The sequence below is a fragment of the Balaenoptera physalus genome (assembly GCF_965194825.1).
Source record: "Balaenoptera physalus genome assembly, chromosome: 6".
NCBI lineage: Eukaryota > Metazoa > Chordata > Mammalia > Artiodactyla > Balaenopteridae > Balaenoptera > Balaenoptera physalus.
The window spans coordinates 10,392,247-10,418,471 of NC_138885.1; the positions used below are offsets into that span (position 1 = coordinate 10,392,247).

A 26,225-nucleotide genomic window follows, 5' to 3' on the forward strand; every position below is an offset into this window, starting at 1 on the left:
GTTCCAGGGGTAGGTATGGCCCTGAGAGAGAAAGTGGTCCCCAAGACACACGGAACCTGGGGAGTAGTGGTGAGGAACTAGAGTTTGAAATGCATAAAGGAGGAAATCCAGGTGTTTTTTTGTTTATTTAAGATTTGCACAGTTGGCTGTTCTCATCCCTGAAGGGGGACATGGGAGCAGCAGGGCTCCTGGAAGGTTTCCTCTCCGTTCCCATGCAGCCCCCAGATTTCCACATGGGGTCGGACGCACAGGGGTGACGAGAATGTGGGAAAAGCTGTGCAAGGCATGGCAAAGTCTCTGGAAGCATCTAGGCTCTCACTTAGTACCCTTCGTACTTACATGATAATCTTACTAAGGAATCAGCCCTGAGCATTTAAAAGGGTCTGAAAAAAAAATAAGTAAAAAAATAAAAATAAATAAAAAGGTCTGAGAGGGACTTTCCTGGTGGCGCCGTGGTTAAGAATCCTCCTGCCAGTACAGGGGACACAGGTTCGAGCCCTGGTCCGGGAAGATCCCTCACGCTGCAGAGCAACTAAGCCCGTGTGTCACAACTACCGAGCCTGCGCTCTAGAGCCCACAAGCCACAACTACTGAGCCCACGTGCCACAACTACTGAAGCCCGCGTGCCACAACTACTGAAGCCCATGTGCCTAGAGCCCATGCTCCACAACAACAGAAGCCACCGCAATGAGAAGCCTGCGCACCGCAATGAAGACTCAAGGCAGCCAAAAGTAAATAAATAAATACATAAATAAACATTAAAAAAAAAAGTCTGAGAAAAGTATGTCACATATACTCAATGACTATTTGTGTGTGTGTATATGTGTATGTTAATATATAGATATGCATAATTTACTTTATAACACTATATAGGCAATGCCAGCTAAAGTGGAGTAAAAGTCTATGAAGACAATGGATTCACAATCCCTTGTCAGCCTCACTTAACCGCCAAATCTGTCTATTGATGGGACCACCAAGTGAAATGTTTTGGGAAAACCCAACTTTAGATACTAAATAGGCTACTTTTGTTAACAGCCTACTGTACATTTCATCTTTCATCTAAAGCAGAGTTTCTCTGCATTTGAATTCTTTATAAACACCTGACCATATCACGAATAAATATGGGGGGCAGCAAGATACACTGTGGTGACCATGGACTTGGGGATGCAAAGGAAAGGCCTGAGCTTGAACACCTACTTGGCCACTTGAACTTAATTTCTGACTCTCAATTTAAATTTCTGACTCTCAATTTCCTCTTGTGCCTGTTGGTAAAATAAGAACCACTTCATATGTTCCATGAGCTCTTTTTTTTTTCTGTAGTATTATATGACAAGGTCCTTGCATAATGCCTGACCTGCATGAGATCCACAGTAATTGTTGGTTCTACTGTCATATCACTTACAGTGAAAGGATGCCCTTGACTTTGCCTCATATCCACATGTACAAGGCTTTCAAGAAAGGAAATGACAAAAATAGAAAATAAAGAAAAATGCAACGGAGGGATTATTCCGTTGTCCTTCATCTCCCTGAAACTTCATCCCTTAGAACAACTAAATTCAGATGCCTTCTATTTTGAGGACGATTTTGCTTGGACTTCTCTTCCTGATACCCAATGCAAACTGCACAAAATAACCACACACCCCCAAAACTATGCACACTGTATGAAGCTTTGGTAACAGGAGTGAATGTGCCAGGCATCCGTGTGCTGACCTTCTCATAAGGGTCACCTTCTCTTTTAGACCCAAGACGTTAGAAACACATGAACTACTCTCAAGTAAATCTTTAAATATCTGGATTCCCTGTTCAATTCATAATGTGCTATTTTCTATTTTCCATGAGGTACCATGTGTCAAGGGTAGCCCCAGTGGCCCTCAAAATTATTAGAACAATGTTTATTATTTTCTAATTTCTCATGTGAGATTTTTCTCTTATAAAGCCAATACAATCTCAAGTACTTGGAAAACAAGGTTCTTCAGAAATGTACAGGAGGAGAAAACTGTTCTTGTTAGTCTGATTTTTTTTGTTTGTTTACCTGTCTTTTTCCCCCAGGTAGAACAATGCCAGTAGACACAAAGCCTTGATCCATTTCAAAGAAAAATAAAAGAAATTCCAAAATTTCTGAATTTTCCAAAATTCAGGAAATTCTTGGAGAAAGAAGCAAGCAAGAGTTTCCTGAGACAGACATCAGAATGTTTTTAAATTTTTCTTTTACTTGTTTGATTTTTTTTGAGAGACAGGTCTAAAATAACATGAGTTTTTTCTCCCTCTTTGCTGGATATTGGGGCAGCTTTAACCAGCCTCTCTCTCAGTCATAAACACATTTGAATGGACTGACACATGCTTAATAATACAGGTAACACCTGAATGCTTTAGAGCGAAGTGCCACTGGGCCCTGTACTATATTAAAACTGCATTTTTGACCTGAGGCCTACAAGTCTCTGTACTCAACCATCTCGCCGGCTGGAGAAAAACAGCCCAATGCCAGCTCATGATTTTTCTTCTTCAAATAAGGAAGATCGAGGTTTAACTTTTATAACACTGCACATGAAAAATGTTATGTTTCTAAGTGATTAACTCACCTCCATGACTAGAAATCTTAGAAATTTTATAAAAGTCCCATGACTGCACAAATTCACTCAGCTTTTATGACTCAAAGAGTGAGGCCTGTTTTTGCCTGAGGTCTTGAGTCAGTGTGGAAGAAAAAGAAATTTGCTAAATAGCTTCTCAACACTGTGCTAAAGGGTTTAGATCCACTATCTCATATTTAATCATCGTCACAGTCTTGTGATGTAAGGATTTTTTTTAATCTCATTTTGTAGGTAGATGGTCCCCAATGAGCCATGACTCCTAACATCTAGTGTGAGTGTTTCATCTAGCAATTTGAGGAAAGGAAGAGCTCTTGCCGGGGAAAAGGGAGGACTTCTTTGAGATCCTTGGTGTTTTTCGATGAAGTCTTCGATGTGGTTTATCCTATGAGAAATGTTAAATTTCTGGACACTCCTTTTCCCATTGGCTAACAAGATGTGTATATTAGTGATGGGTTCTAGACTGTTTAGTGAGACAGTAGACAACTTATTTTTATTCTCAACTTCAATACACTTTGCTTTAGAAACAATTTTTGGTGTAGCACTTCCCAGTCTGTGACTCTGTCCTGAGAAGGGCTGGAACACAGGCTTCGTTGACATACATACTTCCTTTTTCTTATCTTCAACTTTAACATCCACCTCCTTGTTATCAAAAACCCTGTAATTCTAAAGGTAATTCCCCTTTTTTGATGGCATTCAGAAACTGCTGAGCTGCACCATCAAAATAACTTCTGAAATCATCACTGACTGTGAATCCATTTTTCCATAATTTTGTACTTACACCTACCAGTTTCTTTTGTTCAGTGGCAGACAAACGTTTGACACCAACCTCCTGAGTTTCCTCAAAAAGGCTGGCAACAAAATAGTCACAATTTGTTTGCTGATTATCACTGAGAGGTTGGTGGTCAGATCCTGTTTCACAAACCCGTTCTTCCTTTATACTTTCACGATTACCTGCTTCTTTCATTCTCTTTTGTCTTCCTCCTGGTGTGGTCGCTGGGCTGGAGCCCCTCAGACTGCGAGCACTGCCGCCCCCCAGACCCTCTCAAGCTCGGTGGCCACGATGCTGGGACCCTGCTTGTCTCCCTCGGTGACTGCTGCCGGCACTGAGCACATGCCGAGGCCAGCTCTGACTCCTAATATCTGAACCCTTGTATAATCCCTTTGACTTGAGCAAGGGCTAGACTTATTCACTTTTTTCTAATGAATTGAATATGATGAAAAGGATGGGATGAGATATACAAAGACTGTGGCTTTTGTCCTGGGGGTTCTTTCTCACTCTCTCCAGGGTCACTCACTCTGGGGTAAGAGTGCTGCCCTATCAATGAGGCAGCCTTCTGGAGAGGGCATGGGGATAAGTTTGGATCTTCTGAGGTCTGCCCACAGCCACAGGAGTTAGCCTGGAAGCAGAGTTAGCACCGGTTGAACCTTGAGATGACTGTCGCCCCTGCCAACAACTTGACTGCAGCCAGAATCGCCCAAAGGGCTCCTGGATTCCTGACTCTTAGAAAATCAGACATAACACGTGTGGTTTCCAACTAATACACATTGGTATAATTTGTTATGCAGCTGTAGATAACAAATGCACTCTCACTTACATGGGAGACAAAGTTAAGAAGTTCATCTAGGGCCCCAGACTAACTAGTAAGGGGAAAAGGTGCCTTTGGAACCTGCCTCTCTGACTCACAGACCCAGGCCCTTCTGTTATTTTCAGGGGTTTGAAACTGTATACAAGACCCTGAGTCCCTTCCTTTGAAGTAACAGGCTTTTGCTTTAGTCTCCCAGGCCTACACCGAGTCTCAAAAGGCTGCTCAAGAGTTAATGATTAGGAAAAAAAAATAGTTAATGATTAGGAATGTGAAGATGTAGAAACAAAGAATAGCTGTTGGGCTGGGAAACTGGTAACAATTTAGACTATAAATCAGCCACATGGCAGAATCACCAAATTCCCAGTTCCCTGAAAGATAAAGATAAAGGTCTGACACATATTCCAAAGGGTTTTTTTTACAGGAAGCTGACCCCCCCCCAGATGAAAATTGCTGACCACAACAACATAGACCCTAGACTGGTTGAAACCAGAAGGTTGATGATGCTGGAAACTTCACCTTGATGCCAACCAATCTGAGAACTGTGCACAAGCTGACCATACACCCTGCAGCTCCCTCCCCCACACTGACTGCCTTTAAAACCCCTTACCTGAAAGCCATTGGGGAGTTCAGGTCTTTTGAGCATGAGCTGCCCCTTCTCCTTGCTTGGTGCCCTGCAATAAAATCTATACTTTCCTTCACCACAATTCGGTGTCAGTAGATTGGCTTTACTGCACATGGGTGAGCGGACCCAAGTTTGGTTTGGTAACAGGTTCAAAGGGCTTTTTTGTTCACCCATTGACATCTGAGGCTTTCCCATAGCCTGACCTGATCTTGACTATTAAGTCACGTCCTTTACTACTCAACTCAATTTCCTCTAATTTATTTGCATAACAAAACTCACAGTCCAGTGAGGGAAGAAAGACATTTAAATTAAATAAATGATTCAATGTCCTATAATCCAGGATGGATATTGGCCCAGGGTGCACAGAGGAAGGAGTTTAATTCAGGCTGTAGAGCCAGGAAGACTTCTCAGAGGATTTGTTGACCTAGCAGCCTGCCTTAGCCCCCAATCCAATGCCTGCAGGTGGTCTGACCTCGGTAAGTACTTGTCACTAAGTGAACACACTGCTTCCGAAAGGACAGGGGACATCAGTAAGATAACAAGTAGAGAAGGAGGGAGAAAATTCCATGGCTCCATGTTGAAGGAATGGCAGATAGAAGAGTCAGGATGTTATTCATACATCTATTCCATGTTGCTATACATTAGGACCTATACTCTATTGCTATAAAAGGAAGTGCTTTCCAATCTTCAGCTTTTTGAGAACCATTTTAAAAACTTTTATGAAAAGATGCTCAAAATCGTTAATTATTAGAGAAATGCAAATCAAAACTACCATAAGGTATCACCTCACACCAGTCAGAATGGCCATCATCAAAAAGTCTACAAATAATAAATGCTGGGGAGGGTGTGGAGAAAAGGGAACACTCTTGCACTGTTGGTGGGAATGTAAATTGGTGCAGCTACTATGGAGAACAGTATGGAGGTTCCTTAAAAAACTAAAAATAGAGTTACTGTATGATCCAGCAATCCCACTCCTGGGCATATATCCACAGAAAACTGTAATTCAAAACGATACGTGCACCTCAATGTTCACTGCAGCACTGTTTACAATAGCCAAGACATGGAAGCCACCTAAATGCCCACTGACAGATGAATGGATAAAGAAGATGTGGTATATATATATATATATATATATATATATATATATATATATACACAATGGAATATTACTCAATCATAAAAAAGAATGAAACATTGCCATTTGCAGCAACATGATTGGACCTAGAGTTTATCATATTAAGTGAAGTAAGTCAGACAGAGGAAGACAAATATATGATATCACTTATATATTGAACTAAAACAAATGATACAAATGAACTTATTTACAAAACAGAAACAGACTTACAGACTTGGAAAACAAACTTATGGTTACCAAAGGGGAAAGATGAGGGGAGGAATAAATTAGGAGGTTGGGATTAACAGATACATACAACTATATATAAAATAGATAAACAACAAGGACCTACTGTGTAGCACAGGGAAGTATACGCAATACTCTGTAATCACCTAGATGGGAAAAGAATCTGAAAAAGAATAGATACATGTCTATGTATAACTGAATCACTTTGCTGTACACCTGAAACTGACACGACATTGTAAATCAACTATACTCCAATACAAAATTTAAAAAAGAAGAAAAAAAGAAAAAAAATGTTGGCTCTTCAGACTTAGAGTAAATTTGTGAAGACTGGTCATCCCACATCCCTGGGAGCTGGGGTCTGTATGTTTTGGTCAGATTCTCAAACATGTATCGACTTGGCTGAACAAGAAACCGACATAGAAGTTGTCAGTGGACAGTACCTGTGAGAATTTCAGCTGCACGTTCTGTCATTTTCTGAATCACGAGTCTCAGGGTTCCATCCTCCAGGCTCAGCAGCAGGGTCCCTGAGCCCTCAGAGAGCGTCGTGGACAGAAGCAGACCATCCTTGTTCCATGTTCGAAACTGGAAACTCACCGAGAGCCCATCGATTTGGGGGGTGCCGGGCAGCAGCAAATAACTGCTGCTCGAGTTGACAAATGTGATGGGAACAATTTGTGGTTCGGAGCAGGAAAAAGTGACATTGCCCTGGAAAACAATAAAAATCAAATATATAAGAGCCATTTTTTATTCTGCAATCTGACAGCTGATATAAACAACCACCTGGAGCTGACCTTAATTTCAGGATCATTTCACATACAGCGGCAAGATCTTAAAGGGAAAAATATGTCAGCTTTGTTCAGACACACCCACAAGATTGTGTTCCATTCTTTTTTCTGCATCATGGTGCTATCTGCAAAGAGGGTCATCCAAGACCCAGGGTGGGTGGGGGGATGGAAAGCATCAGAAGTTTCTAGGGATCCAGAGATAAAACTAATTACATTCATTCATTGAATAATGCTGTACTGTAAGTCAACTAAGTGCCAAGCACTGGCATACCTTTCAAAGAGATACACATGAGAAAACTTTGTTACAATGTGGAATGTTCCCAGGGCAGCCTGGTAGAAGAAGTAGCTAAAGAAGCAAAGGTTTCACAAGGGAGGCGATGCTTTCCTGGAAGGAAGTGGGGAAAGACAAGAGTGACTGCCTGGTCAGCCTTCTCAGCAGATGGCACGGTGTTTGCAAAGGCTTGGAAAAATTAGCAAAATGGCATCCCTGGGGAAGGAGTCATTTCTGAACTTGAAGTGGGACAGAGAGGGCCATGGACCATGAAGGAGGTGAGTTTATGCTTGCCAACGTTATCATTCAAAGTTAGAAGCAGTAAAGTGACATTGGCCAGATTTTTAATGTATTAAGAGTAGTTTTAGTAACATGGGGAGTCGGGGTGGGGGGGGGGAAATGCATGAGAGGACCAGAGGTGGGGAGTATTAAGTGTGTGTAGACTAGAACCAGGAAGAAGTGGAAGAAGATTATCCTTTGCATAAGTGAGGGAAAATGGGTCCGAGTTTATTCGAGGAAGTTACAGGAAAATAAACAAATGTATATATGTGCTCAGCTGAGCCATGCACTGGAGTCACTTTTACTAGATGAATAAGGAGAAAGCCTGGAATACCGTCTAGATTATGAATAGGTGTTACAATATGAAAGCCATTTGGAATTTTTATAGCCAACCTCTACAACAATGCAGTGAGCTTATTCAGGTAAGTGTAATGCAGTCTTTTCCTCTAAATAGTCATAGACACATCTTTTTTTAACTTATTTTATTGAATTATAATTGATTTACAATGTTGTGTTAATTTCTACTGTACAGCAAAGTGATTCAGTTATATATATATATATATATATATATATATATATATATATATTCATTCTTTTTCATGTTCTTTTCCATTATGTTTTATTACAGGATAGTGAATATAGTTTCCTGTGCTATACAGTAGGTCCTTGTTGTTTATGCAGTCTATATATACTAGTTTGCATCTGCTAATCCCAAACTCCCAATCCATCCCTCTCCACTCCCCTCTCCCCTTGGCAAACACAGTCTGTTCTATTCATAGACACACCTTGTTCCCTGTAAATCTCTCAATGCCAATGAAAGAGGCTAAGTTCCACCTATTTCCATAGCCAGTGCCACTTCTGCAAAAAAAAAAAGACAGGGATTTCTGAAAGAGGAATGCCCTGGCTTGCCTAGCTGCCTGAATTCAACTTTGCACTAAAGTGGCCAGGTAGTGGAGTTAGATACCTAGAACAGCTCCTAGTCCTAGAACAGATTAATCCTTCAGGTTGTACAGCCTCATAATCCTGAAAAAAACATCCTTGGGTCCCAAATATATTTGTTAGTGATAGTCCTGCATTTCTGAAAACAAATAGCAGTTTCCAAACAAACTTCTCCCAATAGTACATTTCTAATGAGGCACTCATCAAGCACACCGCTATGAGCATATTCTTGCATTGATCATTTTTTGTAGCTGTTTAGATGTGTTCTTCTCTTTAGGCTAGATCCCCAGAAGTTAATTAATGTGTCAAAGGGTAAGGCCCTTGATATCCATCAAGAAATTGCCCACAGTTTATACTGCACTTGGCATTAGGCTAATGCTAACATGCGTTATCTCATGTATTCTACACAATGACACTGCATTCATTTAAAAAATGCAGGTTCTGATTCTGAGGGATTAACCAAGATGGCGGAGTAGAAGGACGTGCTCTCACTCCCTCTTGCGAGAGCACCAGAATCAAAACTGGCTGCTGGACAATCATTGACAGGAAGAACCTGGACTTCACCAAGGAGGATACCCAACGTCCAAGGACAGAGGAGAAGCCACAGTGAGACGGTAGGAGGGGCGCAATCAGAGTAAAATCAAATCCCATAACTGCTGGGTGGGTGACTCACAGACTGGCGAACACTTATACCACAGAAGTCCACCCACTGGAGTGAAGGCTCTGAGCCCCACGTCAGGCTTCCCAACCTGGGGGTCCGGCTACGGGAGGAGGAATTCCTAGAGAATCAGACTTTGAAGCCTAGTGGGAATTGATTGCAGGACTTTGACAGGACTGGGGGAAACAGAGACGCCACTCTTGGAGGGCACACACAAAGTAATGTGTGCATCGGGACCCAGGGGAAGGAGCAGTGACCCTGGGGGAGACTGAACCAGACCTACCTGCTGGTGTTGGGGGGGTCTCCTGCAGAGGCGAGTGGTGGCTCTGTTTCACCGTGGGGATAAGGACACTGGCAGCCGAGGTTCTGGGAAGTTCTCCTTGCCTTGAGCCCTCCCAGAGTCTGCCATTAACCCCACCAAAGAGCACGGGTAGGCTCCAGTGTTGGGTTGCCTCAGGCAAAACAACCAACAGGGAGGGAACCCAGCCCCACCCATCAACAGTCAACTGGATTAAGGTTTTACTGAGCTCTGACCGCCACAGCAACAGGGAGGGAACCCAGCCGCACCCATCAACAGTCAAGTGGATTAAGGTTTTACTGAGCTCTGACCGTCACAGCAACAGTCAGCTCTACCCACCACCAGAGCCTACCATCAAGCCTCTTAGATAGCCTCAACCACCAGAGGGCAGAGAGCAGAAGCAAGAAAAACTACAATCCTGCAGCCTGTGGACCAAAAACCACAGTTACAGAAAGATAGACAAGATGAAAAGGCAGAGGGCTATGTACCAGATGAAGGAACAAGAAAAAACCCCAGAAAAACGACTAAATGAAGTGGAGATAGGCAACCTTCCAGAGAAAGAATTCAGAATAATGATAGTGAAGATGATCCAGGACCTCGGAATAAGAATGGAGGCAAAGATTGAGAAGATGCAAGAAATGATTAACAAAGACCTAGAAGAATTAAAGAACAAACAAACAGAGATGACCAATAAAATAACTGAAATGAAAACTACACTGGAAGGAATCAATAGCAGAATAACTGAGGCAGAAAAACGGATAAGTGACCTGGAAGACAGAATGGTGGAATTCACTGCTGCGGAACAGACTAAAGAAAAAAGAATGAAAAGAAATGAAGACAGCCTAAGAGACCTCTGGGACAACATTAAACACAACAACATTCGCATTATAGGGGTCCCAGAAGGAGAAGAGAGAGAGAAAGGACCAGAGAAAATATTTGAAGAGATTATAGTCGAAAACTTCCCTAACATGGGGAAGGAAATAGCCACCCAAGTCCAGGAAGCGCAGAGAGTCCCATACAGGATAAACCCAAGGAGAAACACGCCGAGACACATAGTAATCAAAGTGGCAAAAATTAAAGACAAAGAAAAATTATTGAAAGCAGCAAGGGAAAAACGACAAATAACATACAAGGGAACTCCCATAAGGCTAACAGCTGATTTCTCAGCAGAAACTCTGCAAGCCAGAAGGGAGTGGCATGATATACTTAAAGTGATGAAAGGGAAGAACCTACAACCAAGATTACTCTACCCGGCAAGGATCTCATTTAGATTTGATGGAGAAATCAAAAGCTTTACAGACAAGCAAAAGCTAAGAGAATTCAGCACCACCAAACCAGCTCTACAACAAATGCTAAAGGAACTTCTCTAAGTGGGAAACACAAGACAAGAAAAGGACCTACAAAAACAAACCCAAAACAATTAAGAAAATGGTCATAGGAACATACATATCGATAATTACCTTAAACGTGAATGGATTAAACGCCCCAACCAAAAGACATAGACTGGCTGAATGGATACAAAAACAGGACCCATATATATGCTGTCTACAAGAGACCCACTTTAGACCTAGGGACACATACAGACTGAAAGTTAGGGGATGGAAAAAGATATTCCATGCAAATGGAAATCAAAAGAAAGCTGGAGTAGCTATACTCATATCAGATAAAATAGACTTTAAAATAAAGAATGTTACAAGAGACAAGGAAGGACACTACATAATGATCCAGGGATCAATCCAAGAAGAAGATATAACAATTATAAATATATATGCACCCAACATAGGAGCACCTCAATACATAAGGCAACTGCTAACAACTATAAAAGAGGAAATCGACAGTAACACAATAATAGTGGGGGACTTTAACACTTCACTTACACCAATGGACAGATCATCCAAAATGAAAATAAATAAGGAAACAGAAGCTTTAAATGACACAATAGACCAGATAGATTTAATTGATATATATAGGACATTCCATCCAAAAACAGCAGATTACACGTTCTTCTCAAGTGCGCACGGAACATTCTCCAGGATAGATCACATCTTGGGTCACAAATCAAGCCTCAGTAAATTTAAGAAAATTGAAATCATACCAAGCATCTTTTCTGACCACAACGCTATGAGATTAGAAATGAATTACAGGGAAAAAAACGTAAAAAAGACAAACACATGGAGGCTAAACAATACGTTACTAAATAACCAAGAGATCACTGAAGAAATCAAAGAGGAAATAAAAAAATACCTAGAGACAAATGACAATGAAAACACGACGACCCAAAACCTATGGGATGCAGCAAAAGCGGTTCTAAGAGGGAAGTTTATAGCTATACAAGCCTACCTAAAGAAACAAGAAAAATCTCAAGTAAACAATCTAACCTTACACCTAAAGAAACTAGAGAAAGAAGAACAAACAAAACCCAAAGTTAGCAGAAGGAAAGATATCATAAAGATCAGAGCAGAAATAAATGAGATAGAAACAAAGAAAACAATAGCAAAGATCAATAAAACTAAAAGTTGGTTCTTTGAGAAGATAAACAAAATTGATAAGCCATTAGCCAGACTCATCAAGAAAAAGAGGGAGAGGACTCAAATCAATAAAATCAGAAATGAAAAAGGAGAAGTTACAACAGACACTGCAGAAATACAAAACATCCTAAGAGACTACTATAAGCAACTTTATGCCAATAAAATGGACAACCTGGAAGAAATGGACAAATTCTTAGAAAGGTATAACCTTCCAAGACTGAATCAGGAAGAAACAGAAAATATGAACAGACCAATCACAAGTAATGAAATTGAAACTGTGATTAAAAATCTTCCAACAAACAAAAGTCCAGGACCAGATGGCTTCACAGGTGAATTCTATCAAACATTTAGAGAAGAGCTAACACCCATCCTTCTCAAACTCTTCCAAAAAATTGCAGAGGAAGGAACACTCCCAAACTCATTCTATGAGGCCACTATCACCCTGATACCAAAACCAGACAAAGACACTACAAAAAAAGAAAATTACAGACCAATATCACTGATGAATATAGATGCAAAAATCCTCAACAAAATACTAGCAAACAGAATCCAACAACACATTAAAAGGATCATACACCACGATCAAGTGGGATTTATCCCAGGGATGCAAGGATTCTTCAATATACGCAAATCAATCAATGTGATACACCATATTAACAAACTGAAGAATAAGAACCATATGATCATCTCAATAGATGCAGAAAAAGCTTTTGACAAAATTCAACACCCATTTATGATAAAAACTCTCCAGAAAGTGGGCATAGAGGGAACCTACCTCAACATAATAAAGGCCATATATGACAAACCCACAGCAAACATCATTCTCAATGGTGAAAAACTGAAAGCATTTCCTCTAAGATCAGGAACGAGACAAGGATGTCCACTCTCACCACTATTATTCAACATAGTTCTGGAAGTCCTAGCCACGGCAATCAGAAAAGAAAAAGAAATAAAAGGAATACAAATTGGAAAAGAGGAAGTAAAACTGTCACTGTTTGCGGATGACATGATACTATACATAGAGAATCCTAAAACTGCCACCAGAAAACTGCTAGAGCTAATTAATGAATATGGTAAAGTTGCAGGATACAAAATTAATGCACAGAAATCTCTTGCATTCCTATACACTAATGATGAAAAATCTGAAAGAGAAATTATGGAAACACTCCCATTTACCATTGCAACAAAAAGAATAAAATACCTAGGAATAAACCTACCTAGGGAGACAAAAGACCTGTATGCAGAAAACGATAAGACACTGATGAAAGAAATTAAAGATGATACCAACAGATGGAGAGATATACCATGTTCTTGGATTGGAAGAATCAACATTGTGAAAATGAGTATACTACCCAAAGCAATCTACAGATTCAATGCAATCCCTATCAAATTACCAATGGCATTTTTTACAGAGCTAGAACAAATCATCTTAAAATTTGTATGGAGACACAAAAGACCCCGAATAGCCAAAGCAGTCTTGAGGCAAAAAAATGGAGCTGGAGGAATCAGACTCCCTGACTTCAGACTATACTACAAAGCTACAGTAATCAAGACAATATGGTACTGGCACAAAAACAGAAACATAGATCAATGGAACAAGATAGAAAGCCCAGAGATTAATCCACGCACCTATGGTCAACTAATCTATGACAAAGGAGGCAAAGATATACAATGGAGAAAAGACAGTCTCTTCAATAAGTGGTGCTGGGAAAACTGGACAGCTACATGTAAAAGAATGAAATTAGAGCACTCCCTAACACCATACACAAAAATAAACTCAAAATGGATTAGAGACCTAAATATAAGACTGGACACTATAAAACTCTTAGAGGAAAACATAGGAAGAACACTCTTTGACATAAATCACAGCAAGATCTTTTTTGATCCACCTCCTAGAGTAATGGAAATAAAAACAAAAATAAACAAATGGGACCTAATGAGACTTCAAAGCTTTTGCACAGCAAAGGAAACCATAAACAAGACGAAAAGACAACCCTCAGAATGGGAGAAAATATTTGCAAATGAATCAACGGACAAAGGATTAATCTCCAAAATATATAAACAGCTCATTCAGCTCAATATCAAAGAAACAAACACCCCAATCCAAAAATGGGCAGAAGATCTAAATAGACATTTCTCCAAAGAAGACATACAGACGGCCACAAAGCACATGAAAAGCTGCTCAACATCACTAATTATTAGAGAAATGCAAATCAAAACTACAATGAGGTATCACCTCACTCCTGTTAGAATGGGCATCATCAGAAAATCTACAAACAACAAATGCTGGAGAGGGTGTGGAGAAAAGGGAACCCTCTTGCACTGTTGGTGGGAATGTAAATTGATACAGCCACTATGGAGAACAATATGGAGGTTCCTTAAAAAACTAAAAATAGAATTACCATATGACCCAGCAATCCCACTACTGGGCATATACCCGGAGAAAACCGTAATTCAAAAAGACACATGCACCCGAATGTTCATTGCAGCACTATTTACAATAGCCAGGTCATGGAAGCCACCTAAATGCCCATTGACAGACGAATGGATAAAGAAGATGTGGTACATATATACAATGGAATATTACTCAGCCATAAAAAGGAACGAAATTGAGTCATTTGTTGAGACGTGGATGGATCTAGAGACTGTCATACAGAGTGAAGTAAGTCAGAAAGAGAAAAACAAATATCATATATTAATGCATGTATGTGGAACCTAGAAAAATGGTACACATGAGCCAGTTTGCAGGGCAGAAGTTGAGACACAGATGTAGAGAATGGACATATGGACACCAAGGGGGGAAAACTGCGGTGAGGTGGGGATGGTGGTGTGCTGAATTGGGCGATTGGGATTGACATGTATACACTGATGTGTATAAAAATGATGCCTAATAAGAACCTGCAGTATAAAAAAACAAACAAAACAACTAATACTAAACTTTCATTGGGTTATTTGTATGGAAATATGTTAATATAAATGTTTCAGACATTACATGAAATTCCTAAAAATCTTATATTTGTATTTGTATGGAAATATGTATGGAAATATGTTAATATAAATGTTTCAGACATTACATGAAATTTGTAAAAGTCTTATATTTGTATTTGTATGGAAATATGTTTGGAAATATGTTAATATAAATGTTTCAGACATTACATGAAATTTCTAAAAATCTTATATGTTCTGGTATAATGTTATAAGTAATAATCCTAGTTATTACTTTAAAATGTATATCTCAGAAATAACTAATTTTCTTGTCAACTGCATTATTATGAACTTTCATCAAATCTTTTACCATGGTCATTTTTAAGTCTTTTGTCATTTATAGACAGTTCTGGGTGTACTCTGATGATTTTGCAAATATGTTCCTATAAAAGGGTTTCATCTTCCAGAAATTCATGGAAAAGACTCTGACAAGTACAGGTTTCTGGTAACTGACTGTACTGCTGAACTGAATGAATAAGCATTTTCAGAACTCTAATGAAAAACTGATGAACTCATAAAAGTGCTAACAAAAGATGAAGATGAAAAAAAAAACAATTAATTACATGGGACTGAGTGAACTGATGAGGATGAGTATAATTTTTGTGACTTTCTGTCTGAATTAAAAAAAAAAAAAAAATCCCACAAGGACTCAGAGGCAAAGAATATACAAATCAATTTTCACTGCAAAGTAAAGGAGCTGTTACAGTGGAGGATTACTGGACTGAATGTCAATATTATGACATAGTATGAGTGTGTTTCATGTTTGGTAATTGCAATCATTGTTGCTTTTGTTGTGGTCATCCATGTACAATGCTTGGTGTCAGTCTATTTATCTCTTGTAAAAATAAAATACAGTGTGTGTGTGTGAAAAAAAAAAAAAGAAAAAAAAAAAAGATTAAATGAGTAAATATAAAAAAAAAATAAAAAAATAAAATAAAAAATGCACAAACTGGGTTTGCAGAAGCTAGGTGATTCGAGAAAAGCCAGAGTCCTCCTTAGCAGTGACAATGGGGGACAGACCTATGTTCGTCCGACATGGAGGCTTTTGGCAGCCATCTCTGAGAATTTCCTCCTCTGTACTGGGTACCACTGTTAAAAAAAAAATCTACCAGCTTGCTTTTGATATCCCATTGCTGTTTTAATCTGCTTCTTGGTAACTGATATCTAGTCTTATAGTGTTGTGGTTGGAAAAGATGCTTGATATGATTTCAATTTTCTTAAATTGACCGAGGCTTGATTTGTGACCCAAGATGTGATCTATCCTGGAGAATGTTCTGCGTGCACTTGAGAAGAAAGTGTATTCTTTTGTTTTTGGATGGAATGTCCTATAAATATCAATTAAGTCCATCTGGCCTAATGTGTCATTTAAAGCTTGTGTTTCCTTATTTATATTCTGTTTGGATGATCTGTCCATTGGTGTAAGTGGGGTGTTAAATTCACCTACTATTATTGTGTTACTGTTGATTTCCCCTTTTATGGCTGCTAGCATTTGCCTTATGTATTGAGGTGCTCCTATGTTGGGTGCATAGATATTTACAATTGTTATATCTTCTTCTTGGATTGACCCCTTGATCATTATATAGTGTCCTTCCTTGTATCTTGTAATAGTCTTTATTTTAAAGTCATTTTTTCTGATATGAGTATTGCTACTCCAGCTTTCTTTTGATTTCCATTTGCATAGAATATCTTTTTCCATCCTCTCACTTTCAGTCTGTATTTGTCCTTAGGTCTGAAGTGGGTCTCTTGTAGACAGCATATATATGGGTCTTGTTTTTGTACCCATTTAGCCAGTCTGTGTCTTTTGGTTAGGGCATTTAATCCACTTACATTTAAGGTAATTAATGATATGTATGTTCCTATTACCATTTTCTTAATTGTTTGGGGTTTGTTTTTGTAAGTCTTTTCCTTCTCTTGTGTTTCCTGCCTAGAGAAGTTCCCTTAGCATTTGCTGTAAAGCTGGTTTGATGGTGCTGAATGCTCTTAGCTTTTGCTTGTCTGTAAAGCTTTTGATTTCTCTGTTGAATCTGAATGAGATCCTTGCTGCGTAGAGTAATCTTGGTTGTAGGTTTTTCCCTTTCATCACTTTAAATATATCTTACCACTCCCTTCTGGCCTGTAGAGTTTCTGCTGAAAGATCAGCTGTTAACCTTATGCGGATTCCCTTATATGTTATTTGTTGCTTTTCCCTTGCTGCCTTTAACATTTTTTCTTTGTGTTTAATTTTTGTTAGTTTGATTAATATGTGCCTCGGCATGTTTCTTCTTGGATTTATCCTGTATGGGACTCTCTGCACTTCCTGGACTTGACTATTTTCTGTCCCATGTTGCATAAGTTTTCAACTATAATCCCTTCAAATATTTTCTCAGACCCTTTCTTTATCTCTTCTTCTTCTGGGAGCCTATAATTCAAATGTTGGTGTGCTTCATGTTGTCCCAGGGGTCTCTGAGACTGTCCTACATTCTTTTCATTCTTTTTTCTCTATCCTGCTACGTGTCAGTTATTTCCACCATTCTATCTTCCAGCTCACTTACTGTTCTTCTGCCTAAGTTATTCTGCTATTGATTCCTTCTAGAGTATTTTTAATTTCAGTTATTGTTCATCACTGTTTGTTTGCTCTTTAGTTCTTCTAGGTCCTTGTGAAATATTTCTTGTATTTTCTCTATTCTATTTCTAAGATTTTGGATCGTCTTTACTATCACTACTCTGAATTCTTTTTCAGGTAGTTTGCCTGTTTCCCCTTCATTTGTTTGGTCTTGTGGGTTCTTATCTTGCTCCTTTGCCTGTAGGATATTTCTCTGTCTTCTCATTTTGTCTAATTTACAGTATTTGAGGTCTCCTTTCCCTAGGCTGCAGGGTCATAGTTCCTCTTGCTTCTGTTCTCTGCCCCTGGTGATGGGGTTGGTCCAGTGTCTTGTGCAGGCTTCCTGATGGGAGGGAATGGTATCTGCGTTCTGGTGGGTGGAGCTGAGTCTTTTCCCTCTAAAGAGCAGGGCCCTGTCAAGTGGTGTGTTTTGGGGTGTCTGTGAGCTTAGTATGACTTTAGGTAGTCTGTGTGTTGATGGGTGGGTTTGTGTTCCTGTCTTGTTTGTTGTGAGGGGTCCAACACTGGGAGCTGCTGGCAGTTGGGTGGAGCTGGGTCTTGGATTCAGATAGAGGCCTCCGTGAGAGCTCTTGGTGATTAATCTTCCTTGGGGCTGGGAATTCTCTAGTGGTCCAGCATCCTGGACTCAGTGCTCCCACTCCAGAGCCTCAGGCCCGACTTCTGGTCGAGGGACCAAGACTCTGCAAGTCGCTCATCTCAGTTATGCAAGGATCTTTATAGGCCGTTCCAGTGTCCAAGGTCTTCTGCTAGTTTCCGGCCGATGTTCTGTGAGAATTGTTGCATCTATAGATGTATTCTTGATGCATCCGTGGAGAGAGATGAACTCCACGTCCACCTACTCTTCCGCCATCTTGAATCTCCCTGGATGGTGCAGGTGTACTCACTGTCGTCCAGCAGGTGCACGGTGCAGCTGTACTCGTGCTCCAGCCTCCTGCTGCTGCCACTCAGCATTTTACCTGCTCAGCATTTTCCCACCTGCCCCCTGCCCCCGGGAGAGAATCGGCAGTGCTGCAGACCCCGGACCAGGCGCCCCTCAGCCAGGCGGCTCCGCACCAGCTCCAAGCACCTGCACCTGCACCATCACCCCAGCGAGGACGCCGCCACTGCCTCCTGCTGGGCCTTCTCCTTCTCCTCCTCCTTCTCCGCCACCACCTCCCCCCAGCCCAGAGCAAGCGCCTGGCTCTCTCTCCTCCGTGCCCCACTGCCCCTTAATCTGCATTTTTGGATTTCTGGTTGATATCCTTTCAAGATGAAATATCCTCACTGATGGCAGATTAACTGAGGCAAGGCGGTCTTTTAAACAAAGCAAAATCACAAATGCTCCCACAGGGAACTTGGGAGAAGCAGTAACTCTTCTTCCCCTTTACTTCTCCTGAGGTCAGTGTCACCTCCTCTGGTAACAATTTGCCACAGCAAAGCTGTACCCAAAGTTTGAGGCTGTGTAGAAGGGGGAAAGGTGACAAGGCTGAAGGTAGAAGCCCAGGACTTTGTAAAATGCCCCTTCCTACACTGATTTAAAATCCAGTGTATAAGACTCACAGACACAGAACAGACTTGTGGGTGCCAAGGGGGAGGGGGTGCAGGGGAGGGATGGGTTGAGAGTTTGGGGTTAGCAGGTGCAAACTAGTATATACAGAATGGATAAGCAACAAAGTCCTACTGTATAGCACAGGGAACTATATTCAATATCCTGTAAAAAACCATAATGAAAAGAATATGAAAAAAAAATATATATATGTATAACTGAATCACTTTGCTGTATACCAGAAACTAACACAACATTGTAAATCAGCTATTTTTCAACTTTAAAAAACCCTTAAAAAAGTCCAATATTTAGCTCCACTCAAGCCATTTTGTGAGTGTTCTCTGGATAGACAATCATGGAGGGTGGTCCTCAGGACAGCGGGGGTCTAGAGGAACTGAGATTGTCCCCTGCATTCCAATGAAAGTCTAATGGGCCCCAGTACCTTTGAAATAGGCCAGGGAACCCAGAAGCCCTTGAGAGGCACTCAGAGGACACTCAAGGTCCCCAGCAAGATTCTGGTGGCAAGAACTTCAAATAAATGCCTCAGGGATTCTCACTGGTTAAGGTAAGGCCAGGTGTGGGGATCAACGCTTTGTTCAACAGGGAAGAGAACGTGGAAATGCATTGTCTTTGGACGGTGTCTCCGCATCACTGCAGGCCGTGCTCTCCACTCTGTCTCCCACAATTCCCTCATGCTGTCCTCTGTTGTCCTTGTGTCCATGCAGCTGCCTGAGCTGTCCAAAACTTCTCTGTTTTTAGAGCACCTCCCTGCTCTGTTCTCCAATGGGAGGTCCAAGGGCAAGTAGGAGAGAGAGACGGGAATAGATGGGAAACGCCTTCTACACCCAATCTGACCCAAGTCTCCTGACAAATGTGAGTGTTCCTGGCTGAGCTGCTTGTCACACTGCTGTAAAGCACCCCCTGCCCCGTTCCACATCCATCTCAGCTGTGCTGGTTGCTGGCAGAAATGCCAAAGTGTCAAGAGGCATTGATACTCAGCCCCATTCACCACAATGGAGAGAAAGAAGAAATTAGCTAAATGAAAAAGTAGTACTTTTGAAATCAACATGGACTATTGAATCATTTTCAATAATGCCATTTGTGACTTCAGAATCCTTCTCAAGACAGTATTTGAGGGAGTCCCCAGCAATGATTTAGAAAGAGCATGCAAGAAGACAATATTACTCAGCCATAAAAAAGAATGAAATAATGCCATTTGCAGCAACATGGATGGACCTAGAGATGATCATACTAAGTGAAGTAAGTCAGAGAAAGACAAATACCATGTGATACCACTTATTTGTGGAATCTAAAATAAAAGATACAAATGAACTTATTTACAAAACAGAAGTAAACCCACAGACACAGAACACAAACTTACAGTTATCAAAGAGGAAAGGGTGGGAGAAGGATAAATTAGGAGTTTGGGATTAACACATACACACTACTATATATAAAATAGATAATCAATAAGGATTTACTGTATAACACAGGGAACTATACTCAGTATCTTGTAATAACCTATAAGGGAAAAGAATCTGAAATGTATGTATGTATGTGTGTGCGTGTGTGTGTCTGTACACCTGAAACTAACACAACATTGTAAATCCACTATACTTCAATTTTAAAGAAGACAAAATTGTTTAAAAAAGAGAGAGAAGACAATATACTTGAGAAAGGTGTCAAAACAGAGAACAGCAAAAAGTCAACAGACTGTATTCTACCCTATATACCAGCTTAATCCATTAATTCAACTTTCATCCCATCCCCATGAAGAAGGACACTCCATGCCTCAGACTCTCCATTCTACTGTAGATTTAATTCAGTAGGGATTTCAACATGCATTCAAGATTTCTCCAACATTGTAAAACAAATGCGCTAAGCACACGGCTTTATAAGTTATACACGTAAATGGGATCCTGTTCCTTTTCAGTCTATAGTCATTAAATGTACATTTTTGACTGTAACTGATGCAGAGTATCCCATGACACAGGGATGCACCATGGTGGTCAAAACTTCAAGGTAAATCAACCAGCGCTGAGCCTACAGATGAGATTGCAAGAAAGCCAGTATCTCTGCCATGGTCTCTCTTTCCCTGAATATATTACAAGATCTACAGGGTCTTTCACTATCCCAAAAGGAGGTCACTCTACACTGAAGAGTCTAAATCCTTGGTGTCCGATGTGCCTCACCTGACAACACCACCAGGCCCTGGTTGGATGGTGACCCTCCATGGGACAATGGCCCCACTGAGCCACAGGTCGCTGGTACCTATAAGTGGGGGCCTCTCTTTGTCCCCCAAATGGCAGTTCTTAGTGCCCAGTGCTTTCATGCTCATACATGCTCATTCTTCTCCAAAAGATAAGGTATCCAGAAGTGACGGGCCCATCTGTCCCTCGGGGTCTCCCAAACCATGTCCACTTTCCTTCTCTGGGGTCCACCATGGCCTTTCCTTTGCAACCCTCAAAACACAGAAGTTCCTGTCCCACCTCTTTTCTCAGACAAAAGACTTTGATTTCTATGGATGGAGCACAGAACGTTGAAACTCTAAGATCTGTTCATAGACCATCTTAGAGAGACTGTCCATTTCTATGGAAAAACACTTCGTTTTGTACCATTAACAACAAGAGCTGTACTGTCCCCTATGTGATTCATGAAGCTTGATGGACTCCTAAGAATGGTCAGGACCTTAAAACACAAGAAGCAGGTTTGTGTCAGCGGGAGGAGGCAAGCCCTTTTCATTGATTCATCCTACCCAAGCAGGCCCTCCCTTTGGAGGGCAGAGAAAAACTATTCTCTATTATTATATAATATGTTATATAATATATTCTATATTCTACTATTAATTGCTATGAAGAAACAGTACATGAGGTCTCACACAAAGGAAGCCTATTCTAATCTGGAGGGTTACAAAAGGCTTCCTTAGGGAAGTGACATTGGAACTGAGATTTTACAGGAGAGCAGGTGTAACTAATTGGAAAGTGAGCAGAAGTTTTATCCGAGTAGAGAGGGAAAGCATTTTCTAAGGTCAGAGACAGGAAGGTGGGCGGTATATACAAGGACCTGCCAGAAGGTCAGCTGACGGCAGTTCAGAAGCCAGCATAACAGCAGGCAAGATCCAGTGGGAAGGGCAGGAAGGGATGCAATCATTAAGCCTTTAGACCATGTCGAGGTACTAGAACTTGATCCTATGGACAAAACAGAATGGACAGGGGTGAAGAGAGAACTGATGTATAGATTAGGCAGTAGGGTCATATTGTGCTTGAGATGCATCCCTCAGGGGGCTGTAGGTATGGAGTAGAGTATGCACTGTGTGCAAGAAACGATGCTCAAGGGCTATACTTCGGGCACTTAAGGGTTTGTGGAGGGCTCTACCTAGAATGGTGAGGGAGAACAGCAAACAGATAGTCTGCAGGTAAAATTGATAGTAGGTGCTGTGCAGGGTTGAGGGGCTTCCACTCTCCTCTGCTTGCCTAGGGACCTCAAATAGCACAGAGCAGGGATGGCCCTGCACTGTGGGTTGACCGTCACCTGCCTTGACCGGTGGCCCCTCCCACTCCTGTGTGAAGACACTGACAGCAAATGCAAGTTCTTAAGCTCATTCATCCAATCCATGTGTGTGGTTACTATGGCAACCAGTCCCCTCAATACACTTCCTGCCTTTCTCCCTCCACCAGGAGTGACCTCTTCGGGCCTCTGCACCCACCCTCACACCCCCTCCCTCCTTCCTCCTGGCCCATTCCTGGGGCCTTTTCAGACCCTCCCCGATCCCGAGGTGGCTGCCTTCTTCACCAGGTCCCAATGGTTTGTGTCCTAGACCATTTATTCACATATCCATACAAGTGTTACCATGCACTTATCATATCTCTTAGACTGCCTCGTAATAATTAGCTACTCTTTACTACTTGCATAGGCTTTTCATAAAAATTCATCTGTAGTTGGGTAGAGAGCATCTGGCTTTGAATTCTGAGAAGAAAGTGAAATTGTTCAATTTAGGCAGAATCAGATTCTTATCATGAATATTTACCAGGAATAGCATATGGTCTCTCTGAGTCCTTAATTTTTGCTACTATAGCTGCGAGAATAATGGTAGAGTGTTGATTTAGGATCAAACGAGAACATGAGCACCGTGTCTAGCATTGTTCTTGACTCGTTTTTCTTTTTCCTGATCTGCCACTTTTTTGGGTGACCTGAGGCCAGTGACCTCAAGAGTCTTAGTTTCCTGTTTTGTAACCTGAGGCTAGTTGACTGGGCAGTTCAAAGATTCCCACAAGGGCCCTCATTCTTTGGGCATCTGAGACTGAACACCCATATTCTTATCATCTATCTTCTCTTAGGAGGGGAGATAGGCATCAACAGAGTCATTTCCAACGTTGGAGTGAGAAGTGTAACCAAGTACTTGCTTTTTAAGATGTTTTTAAAATAATGGTTCAAAGCATAAGAAAGGAAACCTAAGCCTTTTCCCTACCAATTCCTTTCTAACTTCAGGGAATACAGCAAGAGTCTCCACAGATAATTATAATATATATATATATATTTTTTAAAAGCAAGTAAGCAGAAGATGATACTGGTCCATATCTTTAAAAGAGAAGCCCAATTAAAAAAAAAACAAAACATGTTTACCAGGGTATAACAGCTACCTGATTGACTATTCTTCCTCCTGCCCCCCTCTCCAGAGACAGCATCCTAAAATACAAAGAGAAGGCTAGGTTAATGCGGAACTGTATCGGGAATTAAGGTGGTTGAAACTTTCTTGGAGATAATAAAATGGGAGAAATTATATGTAAGCCAGGTAGCTGGGTGCTGGTCCAAGGGCAGTGCAAGGAAAATCAGAGGAAAACAATGAGAGAAAACACAGGTTCTCAGCTGCAGCCTCCTTCCAAATGTATCCAGGTCATTCTGCCACCAGATCAGAAGTTTGTCAAATGCTGACTGAAATCCAGTAAAAGGCATCCAACTAAAATCTTTCCTCCATGGTGGGGGAACTCATCCAGAAGAAGATCTTAGAGTAACAGCATAATTACTGTGATCTCCTAGTGCCTCATGGGTGAGAAGGATCCGACAGAGAGACCTTAGTACCACTTAAGTCTGTGTTATGTGACTACGGAATGGATCAGATAAACTGTCACAGACAGGGCTTATCAGTTGTACAGAGGGACCAACTTTAGAAGATGCTGTTCTGCTTACGATGGGGGAAACATCACCACAGTCTAAATGTGGGTATATGGTAGACGGAACAGATAGAAATGTATTACACAGTGATCTAATGATCTCTGTGTTTGCCAAAGATTCCTAAACATGGAATCTATCACCACTTGTTCATTGGACACCTGGTATTTTAGCCAGGTCTCAAATAGTGTAAAGACAAAAATGCCAAAATTGACTAGGCTAAAACAAGGAACTAATAAGACTGAGAAGCAAGACATTAACAAATGACTGAATTAGTGCCTATTTCACAGCTTTAGGATTGAACATAACCCTTTGCTTATTTCAGTTGAGGCCATGGATGTACATGGCAAATTGTAGACCTTAACAGCAAAAGCTAACTGTACCTAAATTTCTACTTGGGCTTTGCTTTTGCCTTATCTCTATGTCAAGAATCCACTCTCTTTCAAAATTGTTACTTACTTGCTGATCTTGTACTGGCTGCATAGACCATAGGTTATAGATAAGGGGGCCAATCACTGATGAATTGCTAACAGGTGTTTCTCATTGGTGGGCATTTTCCCCCAGTCAAACTTTGAACAGAGAAGATGGGTGCCATCTTTGTCTAGTTATCTTGGTTTGGCAAGTGCGTTCCTTCTGGACTCACTTCACTACAAAGACACCTACTACTGCCTGGGATAGTGATTCAAGCCAGTTAGGTCTTTTGCAGAAGGCACCAGAAAGTTATCCTCTGCTCTGCTTTAAATTATAATCTGAAAATACAGAAGTTATAGATAAAACTCATGTGAGGAGAAGGCAATGTCATTGGCCTCCAACTCATTCTCAATCAGGTCATTTGCCATCACTTCCTGACTCTCTTCTCCTGGTACTTTATTTCACCCAGCAAACACTGCTCACCAACTGAGCAGTAAGACCCTGCTCTGGGCTTGAGTGCCCTGGGAAAAGTAGGACAGAGATAAGACAGGAGCCAAGCCCTGAGGACCTACTGGCCACCAGGATGTGCAATGGAATTGATGCGTTTGGGATGCTATGGTCTTGGACTTTGGCAGACAGTCTGATTGGCTCCCTAGGAGGGTGGAGGAAAACTGCCCCAGAGCCCTGTGCCTCCTGGCAGCCTACAGACTCCAGGCACACGCAAGCACAGTTGCATTTCGCTCCCCCAAAAGGGAAGAGCCCACCCCCTCACTGCGCCTCTGATGTGGGGTGGGGTGGCAGTGCAGATCGGCATTAGCAGGAAGGGTGACACAATCCAGAAATTGAGCTGCCAGATCTGGGACCCCGGTCCTCTGACACCCAGGGCACCCAGCTGTCTCTCATCTGAGAACTCCCCATCTGCCCACACAGAAAAAGAGAAAGAAAAATAAAAGGGATTTAAAGAGTGGACATTCTACGAAACAGCACCATTTGCAACGACATGGATGGACCTAGAGATTATCACACTAAGTGAAGTAAGTCAGAAAGAGAAAGACAAATGCCCTATGATATCACTTATATGTGGAATCTAAAATAGGACACAAATGAATTTATCTACGAAACAGAAACAGACTCACAGACCTGTGGTTGCCACGGGGGAGGGAGTTGGAGGAGGGATGGACGGGGAGTTTGGGATTAGCAGATGCAAACTATTATATACATGTATAACTGAATCACTTTGCTGTACACCAGAAACTAACACAACACTGGAAATCAACTATACTTCAGCAAAATAAATTTTTAAAAAATATAAAATAAAATAAAGAGTGGACCATTCTTTGTCTGTTGAAAAAGACCTGAGGTCACAGGTGGAGGTAGGCTAGGAATAGACCTGGACCAAAAGTAGGATTAGTCTGAATTGAGTCTGGGAACTAAGGTAGAAGCTAGAGCAAGGAATACATGGGTGAGCAAGGGAGGTGTAGGGTAAATGGCCAGTCTGCTCTCGCTGGGACTCCTCAAAGGTTGTCACAGCCAAGTCCCAGCTCATCCCTTCCTGGAGTCCTGAAAAGAGATGATAAGTCAGGTATGGCTGACCTGCTGTACCAGAAAATCAATTTTTA

General features: G+C 41.2%; 1 protein-coding gene and 1 pseudogene across 2 annotated transcripts in view; both read right to left on the reverse strand.

Moving 5' to 3' along the window:
• The window catches only part of CNTNAP5 (contactin associated protein family member 5), an 880,881-nt gene that overhangs the window by 383,889 nt on the left and 470,767 nt on the right, over positions 1-26,225 (reverse strand). Inside the window, exon 8 of the mRNA XM_082465787.1 lies at positions 6,597-6,861. Within this exon, the coding sequence (XP_082321913.1) occupies positions 6,597-6,861 (265 nt within the window). The remainder of the gene's footprint in view (positions 1-6,596; positions 6,862-26,225) is intronic.
• On the reverse strand, positions 1,240-4,690 carry LOC309662751 (UBX domain-containing protein 2A pseudogene; annotated as a pseudogene). Its single transcript has one exon. The product of its transcript is annotated as a UBX domain-containing protein 2A pseudogene (transcript).